The 12,623-nt window shown below is 41.3% G+C and overlaps 2 protein-coding genes across 4 annotated transcripts in view; both read right to left on the reverse strand.

Annotated features, from left to right (window-relative positions):
- The window catches only part of LOC143767360 (uncharacterized), a 272,655-nt gene that overhangs the window by 130,063 nt on the left and 129,969 nt on the right, over positions 1-12,623 (reverse strand). The gene's annotated exons all lie outside the window — the stretch shown is intronic.
- LOC143767344 (uncharacterized) overlaps positions 1-12,623 on the reverse strand; it is a 72,341-nt gene that overhangs the window by 36,887 nt on the left and 22,831 nt on the right. Inside the window, exons 3-11 of one of the 2 annotated variants that reach the window (XM_077255588.1) lie at positions 11,870-11,985; positions 11,561-11,740; positions 11,358-11,481; positions 11,177-11,274; positions 3,301-3,450; positions 2,994-3,173; positions 2,796-2,919; positions 2,615-2,712; positions 1,568-1,658 (exon numbers count right to left, since the gene is read on the reverse strand). In XM_077255588.1, the coding sequence (XP_077111703.1) occupies positions 1,568-1,658; positions 2,615-2,712; positions 2,796-2,919; positions 2,994-3,173; positions 3,301-3,450; positions 11,177-11,274; positions 11,358-11,481; positions 11,561-11,740; positions 11,870-11,965 (1,141 nt within the window). In that variant the 5' untranslated portion in view covers positions 11,966-11,985. Of the gene's footprint in view, positions 1-1,567; positions 1,671-2,614; positions 2,713-2,795; positions 2,920-2,993; positions 3,174-3,300; positions 3,451-11,176; positions 11,275-11,357; positions 11,482-11,560; positions 11,741-11,869; positions 11,986-12,623 lie in introns of both variants that reach the window. The other variant, XM_077255587.1, reaches the window with a different exon arrangement.

Raw genomic sequence — 12,623 nt, forward strand, 5'->3', positions numbered from 1 at the left:
GGGTTAATACAGTCCTTGAAGACCACATCTTTTCTTGGCAGTTAGAAAGTGAACTGAGCTTTAGGCCGTAATTAGACATCCAGAGTCATCCATTTTCTCCATAGCCTCAATTACATGAATTGGTCGAGTTTGATCCGCAATCAAATAAAAACCAGACGTCTCCTTTTTTATGGTGTATGCCATATTAAGTTGTGTTCACACTTGTGTTTGGGAGTTTTGTTTGTCCTTCATTTTGAAAAACAAGAGACAGAATTTATGTCCCAAAATTATATGTGGTACAACTGATTCAAATGGAAGCCAATTGGCCTCATTGATTACTATGGGAGGTTCCATTTTGTATCTGGTTTTAGGATGGAAAACTAAAGATCTTAAAGATGCACCATTTTTACTTTTTCTAAAAACTACGAGCTAAAAACAATTGCGCCATATTTATTCACAACATTTATCGATAATCATAATTAATATGTTCACTGTATTGTACAGATTTGTTGCGGTTACAGTGACACAAAATATGTCCATATATTGTAGCTATATTGCACCTTTATTTTTAAAGAAGCATGCCCATCAAAGATTTTATCCTCTTAATATTTTGCAGTCGTAATATTACATAGCACTGTGTACTTACTTTTGCTCATTTTACCTTTCTACCCTGCTAATTCTTCTCTCTTCCATTAGGTCTATGACACCAAATGATTAAAAACTGACTAACTGATCCCTTCTAAGCTCTATGTAGAAACATGAAGTCTCTTTTCCTTGCATGAGTCATCATTAGAACTACAATTCTACCTCACTTTAATAGCAACAAAAGTAGAAACAATTTCTGATATAATTTTTAGCAGTTACAGGAATGCTATTGACATTTTTAGGCTGAGAAAATTTTGTTGTATATATCGGTGCAGCCAGTGGCTCACTGGTAATGTTTCTGCTTCTATATTAAGGGTCCTGAGTTTGAATGCCTAGGAATGACAAGTTTTGAGAGTATACCTAGAGACATCCACTGAGCATCGAGTCCTGTGTTAGAGAGGACTGTGAATATTGGAGTATCTCTTCTGCGGAAAGACAACCATAAAATGTGTATTTTTTTATTTAAGTACTAAATATTTAAGTGTGTAATATAGCTAAAAAGTTACAAAAAGCCCACAATAGGACATGATCCCGGCAAAAAACGTTGTACATGTTATTGCTCACCTGGCAGGTTTATGTCAGGCACAACTCCTGCGCAGATATAGATATTAGCTGCTGCTGCTCCGTATTCTGGAATAATACCAGTAAACGCAATAGTAGAGGGAAAATAAATCAATCATTTTTCCTGATAAAGGAGCTTGTTCAACACCGAAACACGTAGATTAATAAAACTGCTCTTTGTTCAACTCCATCATCTCCATTGGATATCGTCTTGACCAGCAGATTTATCTGTATATCCCTTTCTACTATTGAAAATCTTTAAGCGTAAAATCCACATAAATAAAAAATATTCTGTGTGAACATACCCGAAATTCAAAGTATAACTGTAACCAGTGATGGAGTAAAATCTGTGAATTCTTTGCATTTAGTGGTCACTACTCACCTGTGGGGTTATCATTAGGAATCTCCTCTTTACACCGCTCATCACCCCTCACATATGTCTCTGTAGTATTAATATGGGTCAGATCTTCACCCTGAAACACAAACTGTAAAAGTCACAGACAGATGAAGAAGTTGTGTGAAATGATATAGAACAACAGAAAAAAATCATAAATGAACATGGCAATCAGAAATGACCGCCATGACTGACTGTATAAATCTAACCTGTTGGCTCCTAATTCTAACCAGCAGTCTCCATAACCAGAAAACTGTGAGAAGATCCAGACATCATCTAGTGTCTATGATCAGCTTTATCCTGTGATCTCTACCATATATACAGTATAAAACAGAAACTGAATGTCAACTTTATTACAGACACCCATTTAATAGCACACTCTACCTCCTTTGGTCTCCAGAACCTCAGAAATTTATCACGTCACAGATTCCACTAGGCGATGAAACAGTTCTGCAAGAGTATGAGGACCGGATATTTTCTTGCAGATAATGTAAATCAGATGGAGGTACTGACACGCTCTTTACAATACACTCTACCTTCTCCCACTGGATTTACGGGACTCATGTCCAATCAGAAAAGTGCTGGGTTTTATAATAAACTGGCCGTTCAGTGTATAATACTACCAATATCAAAAAACAGACCAGCACCTCAAAACAGAATTAGACAAGTGAGAACAGGTAAAAGCCGTCATGACTATTCAATATAACCAAGAAAATACACCTGCACTCTGAAATGCTATAATATGCAAACATTGAATATCTGAATGTGGAACTGCATTCTTAGTACTTAGAGCACAAATTGGTTAGTTCGTTAAAGGGGTACACCTTGCCGCAGCTGATGGGCGCTCATGAATTGGCCAATTTGTGTAACATGTACCTTCATTTTTTAACTTTTTCTATAGCAGTAATGCTTGCATATGGTAACATTTTAGAGTGTAGCGTCTAATACTGGTGGATAAAGCAAGACTGAACACAAGACCTTCACAATCGTATAAATCTCACTGGCGAGATCTCATGACACCTTCTCTACATCTACCTCATGATCCTGAGGAACATCAAGATCTTCTTGTTTACAGTCCTGTGGAAGAAGAGTACGGGGACATCTCTCTGGTGTTGTCCTCTTACTGGATAAAACTGGAAGGAACACATACAGGGACTGAATTCATTCTTTACATCCAGATAATTATAGGCCATGGGTATTTAGTCCTGTCTATTACCTGGTGATGTGAGGGGCCGGGGAACCTCCATCATGACGTCCTTGTACAGATCTTTGTGTCCTTCTAAATACTCCCACTCCTCCATGGAGAAATAGACGGCGACATCCTGACACCTTATAGGAATCTGACACATACAATGATACCGTTATCCCCCCAATCCCTTCATAGCGTTACTGTATAATGTCCCAGCAGTGTCACCTCTCCAGTCAGCAGCTCAAACATCTTGTAGGTGAGTTCTAGGATCTTCTGGTCATTGATGTTCTCATGTATCAGGGGGTGAGGTGGAGGCCCCATGATTGGGCTCAGGGGTCTTCCCCATCCCTCAGACACATCGGCCTGATAGCGCTCACTAGAGGTCTTCTTCACTACTGTGTAATCCTGGTTATGGAGAGACATTAATAAATCTCACTACAGACATTTCCAGAGTCCTCACCTCTCCAGTTCTGTCCATCTGTTATTCCCATAGAAAAGAATGATGTAATGTGACGTCATCAGAATCTCTCACCTCTCCAGTAAGCCGGAAGAGGATCTCTAGGGTGAGGTGTAATATCCTCTCCGCCATCTTGTCCCTGTCCCTATCCATCCTTGTAGGGTCACTCAGGAGAATTCTCTTATATAGAAGATCTCCACTGAGAGGATCCGATATTGTAGGGACCTGAATGGGGAGAAGATGACGATGGAATATCATAAAGATCCCATGTAAGAAATCTCCGGAGTTGTTACCGGCGTCACATGATCACTACATCCAGTCATGGCCCCGTCCTGCCCCCGGTATAACACACAGTCCCATTATAGTCACATACAGAGATTTATCACAGAATATCTACAATCCAGCACCAAAAACAAGCAAAAGTAAATGACATCCACAGAGATTTGGACGACAGAACAGAGGAAGCCAGTAAATAGATAAATATTGAACAAGAAAGATGAGTGAACCGATTTGATTTAAAACGCGTTTGTGTCACATTTTTAGTAATTTGCTGAACCCAGTAAATTAAGGCTACTTTCACACTGGCGTTAACTGCAATACGTCACAATGCGTCGTTTTGCCGAAAAAAACGCATCCTGCAAAAGTGCTTGCAGGATGCGTTTTTTCTGCATTGACTAACATTAGCGACGCATTTGCGACGCATTGACACACGTCGCAACCGTCGTGCAACGGTTGCGCCGTGTTGTGGCGGACCGTCGGGAGCAAAAAACGTTACATGTAACGTTTTTTGCTCACGACGGTCCGCTTTTTCCGACCGCGCATGTGCGGCCGGAACTCCGCCCCCACCTCCCCGCACTTCCCCGCACCTCACAATGGGGCAGTGGATGCGCTGGAAAAATGCATCCGATGCCCATGTTGTGCAGCGGAGACAACGCTAGCGTCGGGGACCTCGGCCCGACGCACTGCGACGGACCGAGCCCGACGCTAGTGTGAAAGTAGCCTAATTTACAATTCACTTCCCTCTGCCATTTTATTTATTGCTGACAATCATCAGCAAGAGAAGGATCACATGAACATGTGTGCAGCCGGAAGGGATTCCCTAGGTCTTGCAGCTATCATGTCACATGGTATAGCACAGCCAATCAATGGGGACTAAAAGTCTCCACAAATCAGAGGCAGGAAATGCAGCAGCCATTTTACGATAAATCTGGATAGGGAGACAATGCTACAGTTCACAGCTTATCAATAGACATAGGAAGAGAAAATCATAAAACACTGAACAAGCTGTAGTTATAGGCCGATTCAACATGGTCTCTATGCCTGTATTTTTTTGTTTTGTGCCTTTTTGTAGCTTAGACCCTGATCAATATGGTGCAAAGAAAAAAAATCTGGATTCATCTGATCACACGGCATTTGACACTGCTCATTGATATTTTTGGTCTCTTTTGCCCAATTAAGTTTTTCTTTCCATTTCCTATACACAGCAAAGACACTGGAACTGGTCATCTACAGTTATAGCCCATCGGTTCTAAAGAACAGCTAGTGCATTCATACATATTAGCTGTACACCAGCACTGTATTCAGCTGCAATAATGGCCGGACTGGCCATTGGGCAAATCTAGCATTTATCTAGGTCAACCTGGCTGCATTATTTGCAACAACATTAAGGGTATGTGCACACGTCAGGATTTCTTGCAGAAATTTCCTGAAGAAAACCGGAAATTTTCTGCAAGAAATCCGTTTTTTTTTGCGTTTTTTTCCCGTTTTTTTCGCAGTTTTTTTAGCATTTTGCAAGCGAAATTAGCTTGCAGAATGCTAAAGTTTTCCAAGCGATCTGTAGCATCGCTTGGAAAACTGACTGACAGGTTGGTCACACTTGTCAAACATAGTGTTTGACAAGTGTGACCAATTGACCAACTTTTTACTATAGATGCAGCTTATGCAGCATCAATAGTAAAAGATAGAATGTTTAAAAGTAATAAAAAAATAAAAAAAATGGTTATACTCACCTGCAGACAGCCGATCTCCTCAGCGGCGTCCGTTCCTATAGATGAATGTGTGTGTGCAGGACCTTCGATGACGTCGCGGTCACGTGAGCAGTCACATGACCGGTCTCGCGACCAATCACAAGACCGCGACGTCATCGCAGGTCCTTCACCACACACCAGCTATAGGAACCGAAGCGGCAGCATGCACCTGAGAGGCAGGGGCCATCGAAGGTGAGTATATCACTATTTTTTATTTTAATTCTTTTTTTTTTTACCAATTATATGGTGCCCAGTCCGTGGAGGAGAGTCTCCTCTCCTCCACCCTGGGTACCAACCGCACATAATCTGCTTACTTCCCGCATGGTGTGCACAGCCCCGTGCGGGAAGTAAGAAGATCAATGCATTCTTAGGTGTGCGGAACCCCGTATTTCCGCAAATTTAATGAACATGTTGCTTTTTTTCCGCGATGCGATTTTTTCGCGAAAAAAAATGCAACATTTGCACAAAAAATGCGGAATACCCTGAAAATAATGGGAGGCATATGTTAGCGTTTTTTTTGCGTTTTTTTCACGTTTTTATAGCTAAAAAACGCACGGGGCTGTGCACACCATGCGGGAAGTAAGCAGATTATGTGCGGTTGGTACCCAGGGTGGAGGAGAGGAGACTCTCCTCCACGGACTGGGCACCATATAATTGGTAAAAAAAAAAGAATTAAAAAATAGTCATATACTCACCCTCTGATGGCCCCAGGAGTGTTCCCGCCTCTCCGGTGCATGCTGCCGCTTCGGTTCCTATAGCTGGTGTGCGGTGAAGGACCTGCGATGACGTCGCGGTCTTGTGATTGGTCGCGTGACCGCTCATGTGACCAATCACAAGCCGCGACGTCATCGAAGGTCAAAGAAGGTCGAAGGCAGCATCTATAGTAAAAAGTTGGTCACACTTGTCAAACACTATGTTTGACAAGTGTGACCAACCTGTCAATCAGTTTTCCAAGCGATGCTACAGATCGCTTGGAAAACTTTAGCATTCTGCAAGCTAATTACGCTTGCAGAATGCTAAAAAAAACGCGAAAAAACGGAAAAAAAAAAAAGCAAAGAAAAATGCGGATTTCTTGCAGAAAATTTCCGGTTTTCTTCAGGAAATTTCTGCAAGAAATCCGGACGTGTGCACATACCCTGAAGCCCACATCCAATGTTATCAAGATAGGTTAGAAAAGATAAGGAGGCTATCCCTGGATTAAGTGAGCATAAAAGATTTTTTTTGAACAGTGGGAACAATCATAATATGTGCGGGAACCTAAATGATAATTATTATTACAGCGCCATTTGTTCCATGGCGCTTTACATGTGAAAAGGAGTATACATAGTAAAAAAGAGTACATTAATCTTAAACAATACAAGTCACGACTGGTACATGAGGAGAGAGGACCCTGCCCGTGAGGGCTAAATCTACAAGGGACAGGTGAGGATACAGTAGGTGAGGCTAGAGCTGGTTGTGCAGCGGATTGGTGGAATGAGTATTACTTCAGGCTGTAGGCTTGTTGGAAGAGGTAGGTCTTCAGGTTCTTTTTGAAGGTTTCAATGGTAGGCAAGAGTCTGATATGTTGGGGTAGAGAGTTCCAGAGTAGGGGGGATGCGTGGGAGAAATCTTGTATGCGATTGTGGGAAGAGGAGATAAGAGGGGAGTATAGAAGGAGATCTTGTGAGGATCGGAAGTTGCATGCAGGCAAGTACCGAGAGACTAGGTCACAAATATATGCAGTAGACAGGTTGTGAATGGCTTTGCATGCCATGGTTAGGGTTTTGAACTGGAGTCTCTTGGTAACAGGGAGCCAGTGAAGGGAATGACAGAGGGGAGAGGCTGGGGAATAGCTGAGGGGATAGGTGGATTAGTCGGGCAGCAGAGTTTAGAATAGAATAGGGGTGCGAGAGTGTTAGCAGGGAGGCCACAAAACAGGAGGTTGCAGTAGTCAAGGCAGGAGATTATGAGTGCATGGACTAGGGGTTTTGCAGATTCTACACATTTTGCACAACCTATATGAGGACTGTGAGGGAACCATCATACTATATGGAGGCTTGTGAGGGAACCATCATATTATATGGTGGTTGTTGGACACCATCATACTGTATTGGGGTTGTGGGGGCCATCATACTGTGTGGAGGACCATCATACTATATTAGAGCTGTAGCTCTAATATATGTACCATCATATTGTGTGGGGTAACATCATACTATATGGAGCAGGGTTGTGGTGGAATCATCATACTGTGTGGAAGGACGTCATACTATATGGGGGTCTGCGAGGGGACAATCATACTGTATTGGGTGTATGGGGGGCCATCATACTATATTGGAGCAGTGGAGGACCATCATACTGTATTGGAGCTGTGGGGATCATATTGTGTGGGGGAATGTCATACTATGTGGAGGAGCGTTGTGGTGGGACCATCATAATACTGTGTTGGGCGACAATCTTACCATATGGGGATCTGTAGAGAGACAATCAAACTATATTGGGGCTGTGGGTGACCATCATACTGTGTGGGAGATCATCATACTGTGTGTGTGGGGGGCAGTGAAGGAATGTGTGAACATCAATCCCTATTGGGCTATGGAAGCGGTATGGTGGGTGAGAACACTAAGGGATTTCAGTTGGGGCAAGATAACTGTGTAAAAGCAGTAATAAATATCCCAATCTGTGTTTTTGCGCCTATGTTCCATGATAGGACTTTTGCTATGGGGTCCCATGATTTCTATGTATGTCACTGTTCTTGGTCATTATTACAATAAAGAGGCACTGTGGTCATTATTATAAGGAGGCACAATGGGGACTCATTAGCATTGCAGGGGAAGCACAGGCGGCTATATTATTATAAGAAAGCACAGGGGCGTTTGTATTATTATGAGAACGTAAGGGGTCATTACTATTATAATGGTTCAAGGTGATGCACAAAGGGCACTGTTAATGTATGGGTCACGATAGGAGGGTACTACTACCATATAGGGCATAAAGGAGGCATTATTACTGTCTAGGGCAGTGTTCCCCAACTCCAGTCATCAAGAGCCACCAACAGGTCATGTTTTCAGGATTTCCTTAGTTTTTCACAGGTGATGAATACCCTGCCTGTGAAGGTGAAGCAATTATCACCTGGGCCATACTAAGGAAATCTTGAAAACATGACCAGTTGGTGGCTCTTGAGGACCAGAGTTGGGGAACACTGGTCTAGAGCATTGCTTGTAGTACTATATGGTTTGAGTAAAGGTGAGAAATGTGAGGAGGGGCTGGAAGAACAGGAAGCCAAAGTGGTCTCTGTGTTACATTTTGCCGGAAGAGTGATGGATGAAGGAAGAGATCATGGCGGTCTGGACCGAATAGAAAAGAAAAGATAAAATGAATGACTACTATCATCAATAACCTCACGGGTAAGGACCTGTACAATTCACACATATATGGACTGTACAGAACTGATATTACCATTACAGTATATGGTTATTGTAAGGTGCTAATATCAGTCCTAGTCCAATGGTTTTGGATAATTATTTGTATGATGATATCACTACTGTATACGCTGCTTATATTTGGTTATGGTGCTATTTGTTGTATTGCAATATTACTAGTTTTCAGTATTATTATTAATAAATCTTTTACAGTGGTATTATTGGAAATATAGGTCTTGTACTAAGTCTACTCTTGATTTCCTGCAGGCAGGGTAATATAAGTAATTGAGACTCCAATCTAGGTAATGGGATGCAGCCGGCATGGGTCTGTGTGCTTTCAAACACCAGGGCTGAATTTAAGTCCCAGTCCATCCCTGGCTGCAATATACATTCCTTGTTATCCTATAGTAGCAGCACCAACACGGATTATATCCTCCTGGAACCTAGGACAGGTGATAGCAATTAGTTTAAATTGTCTTTTGTCTATATATACTAACCCGTGGCAAAAATTATGGAATTACCGGCCTTGGAGGATGTTCATTCAGTTGTTTAATTTTGTAGAAATAATGCAGATCACAGACATGGCACAAAACTAAAGTAATTTCAAATGGCAACTTTCTGGCTTTAAGAAACACTAAAAGAAATCAAGAACAAAAAAATATGGCAGTTAGTAATGGATACTTCTTTTAACCAAGCATAGGGGAAAAATTATGGAGTCACTCAATTATGAGGGAAAAAATTGTGGCATTACCCTGTAAATTTTCATACCCAAAACTAACACCTGCATCAAATTAGATCTGCTCGTTAGTCTGCATCTAAAAAGGAGTGATCACACCTTGGAGAGCTGTTGCACCAAGTGGACTGACATGAATCATGGCTCCAACTTGAGAGATGTCAATTGAAACAAAGGAGAGGATTATCAAACTCTTAAAAGAGGGTAAATCATCACGCAATGTTGCAAAAGATGTTGGTTGTTCACAGTCAGCTGTGCCTAAAATCTGGACCAAATACAAACAACATGATAAGGTTGTTAAATGCAAACATACTAGTAGACCAAGGAAGACATCAAAGCATCTAGACCAGAAACTTAAAGCAATATGTCTCCAAAACAGGAAATTCACAATAAAACAAATGAGGAAGGAATGGGTGGAAACTGAAGTCAACGTCTGTGACCGAACTGTAAGAAACCGCCAAAAGGAAATGGGATTTACATACAGAAAAGCTAAACGAAAGCCATCATTAACACCTAAACAGAAAAAAACAAGGTTACAATGGGCTAAAGAAAAGCAATCGTGGACTGTGGATGACTGGATGAAAGTCATATTCAGTGATGAATCGCGAATCTGCATTGGGCAAGGTGATGATGCTGGAACTTTTGTTTGGTGCCGTTCCAATGAGATTTATAAAGATTACTGCCTGAAGAGAACATGCAAATTTCCACCGTCATTGATGATATGGGGCTGCATGTCAGGTAAAGGCACTGGGGAGACGGCTGTCATTACATCTTCAGTAAATGCACAAGTTAATGTTGATAATTGAAAAGATGTTTGGGGATGATGACATTATTTTTCAAGATGATAATGCATCCTGCCATAGAGCAAAAACTGTGAAAACATTCCTTGAAAAAAGACACATAAGGTTAATGTCATGGCCTGCAAATAGTCCGGATCTCAATCCAATTGAAAATCTTTGGTGGAAGTTGAAGAAAATGGTCCATGACAAGGCTCTAACCTGCAAAGCTGATCTGGCAGCAGCAATTAGAGAGAGTTGGAGCCAGATTGATGACGAGTACTGTTTGACTCTCATTAAGTCCATGCCTCAGAGACAGAGACTGCAAGCTGTTATAAAAGCCAGAGGTGATGCAACAAAATACTAGTGATATTTTGGAGTGTTTTTTTTTTTTTTTCATGATTCCATAATTTTTTCCTCAGAATTGAGTGATTCCATTATTTTTTCCCGATGCTTGGTTAAAAAAGTAGCCATTACTATCACATTTTTAGTTCTTGATTTCTTTTAGTGTTTCTTAAAGCCAGAAAGTTGCCATTTCAAATGACTTTAGTTTTGTGCCATGTCTGTGATCTGCTTTTTTTCTACAAAATTAAACAACTGAATGAACATCCTCCAAGGCCAGTGATTCCATAATTTTTGCCAGGGGTTGTATATAGCTTCACTCCTTTCCCTTATGTTTTATTATTTTGTCTTCCTGAAGGGAAAGGTGGTAATGTTGGGAAGGATTTCTCAGTTTTCATTTTATAAAGATACTACATTTGGGGTACTCATATCTTTGTTTGTCCAGGTTTCTTGAGTATTTGTTTATGTCTACAAGATCCATTCAATTTTTGCTGCACTCTGGTGTTACAGGTCTAATCTCTATACAGGATCGTTTCAATTAGGAAAGTGCTAGTGTTTCTAATAAATTGTCCATTCATTGCATAATACTGGTGGATAAAACAAGACTGAATACAAAACCTTCACAGCCTTCTACACATCATAGGGAAGATCTCATGACACCTTCTCTCCATCTACCTGATGATCCTGAGCAACATTGGGATCTTCTTGTTTACAGTCCTGTGGAAGAAGAGGACGTGGACATATCTCTGGTGTTGTCCTCTCACTGGATAGAACTGGAGGAAACACATACAGGGACTGACTTCATTCTTTACATACAGATGTTTATAGGCCGTGGGTGTTTAGTCCTGTCTATTACCTGGTGATGTGAGGGGCTGGGGAACCACCATCATGACGTCCTTGTACAGCTCTTTGTGTCCTTCTAAACACTCCCACTCCTCCATGGAGAAATAGACTGTGAAGTCCTGACATCGTACAGAAACCTGCATAGAAAGATACAGTCATCCCCTCGATCCCTCCATAGCATTACTGTATAATATCCCAGCGTTCCAGCAGTGTCACCTCTCCAGTCAGCAGCTCAATCATCTTGTAGGTTAGTTCTAGGATCTTCTGGTCATTGATGTCCTCATGTATCAGGGGTTGAGGTGGAGGCCCCGTGATTGGCCTAAAGGGTCTTCCCCATCCCTCAGACACATCGGCCTGATAGCGCTCACTAGAGGTCTTCTTCACTACTGTGTAATCCTGGTTATGGAGAGACACAGTAATAAATCTCACTACAGACAGTTCCAGAATCCTCACCTCTCCAGTTCTGTCCATCTGTTATTCCCATAGATAAGAATGATGTAATGTGATGTCATCAGAATCTCTCACCTCTCCAGTAAGCCGGAAGAGGATCTCTAGGGTGAGATGTAATATCCTCTCCGCCATCTTATCCCTGTCCCTATCCATCCTTGACGGGTCTATCATGACAATTCTTTTATGTAGATCTGCAATGAGAGGATTCAATTTTGTAGGGACCTGAATGGGGAGAAGATGACAATGTAACATCATAAAGATCCCATGTAAGAAATCTCTGGAGCAGTTACTGGATTCACATGATCACTACATCCAGTTATGGCCCCATCCTGCCACCGGTATAATCCTATTATAGCGACATACAGAGATTTATCACAGAATATCTTCAATCCAGCACCAAAAACAAGCAAATGCAAAAGACAGCCACAGAGATTGGGACGACAGTACAAAGCCATTAACAGATAATAATATAACAAGAGAGATTAGTGAATTGATATGATTTAAAAAGAGTTTATGTCACATTTTTATTAATTTGCTAAACCCAGCAAATTAATTTACAATTCACTTCCCTCAGCCATTTTATATATTGCTGACAATCAGCAGCCAGAGAAGGATCACATGGACTTATGTTCAGCCGGAATGGATTTCCCTTGTCTTGCAGCTATCACTTTACATGGTATAGCACAGCCAATCAAAGGGGACTAAAGAAGTCTGCATAAAATCAGAATCAAGAAATGCAGCAGTCATTTTGCGATGAATCTGGAAAGTGAGATGATGTCACAGTTCACAGCTTATCAAAAAGAGATAGGAAGAGTAAATCATAAAACAC

The sequence above is a fragment of the Ranitomeya variabilis genome, chromosome 4, assembly GCF_051348905.1.
Source record: "Ranitomeya variabilis isolate aRanVar5 chromosome 4, aRanVar5.hap1, whole genome shotgun sequence".
NCBI classification, from domain to species: domain Eukaryota; kingdom Metazoa; phylum Chordata; class Amphibia; order Anura; family Dendrobatidae; genus Ranitomeya; species Ranitomeya variabilis.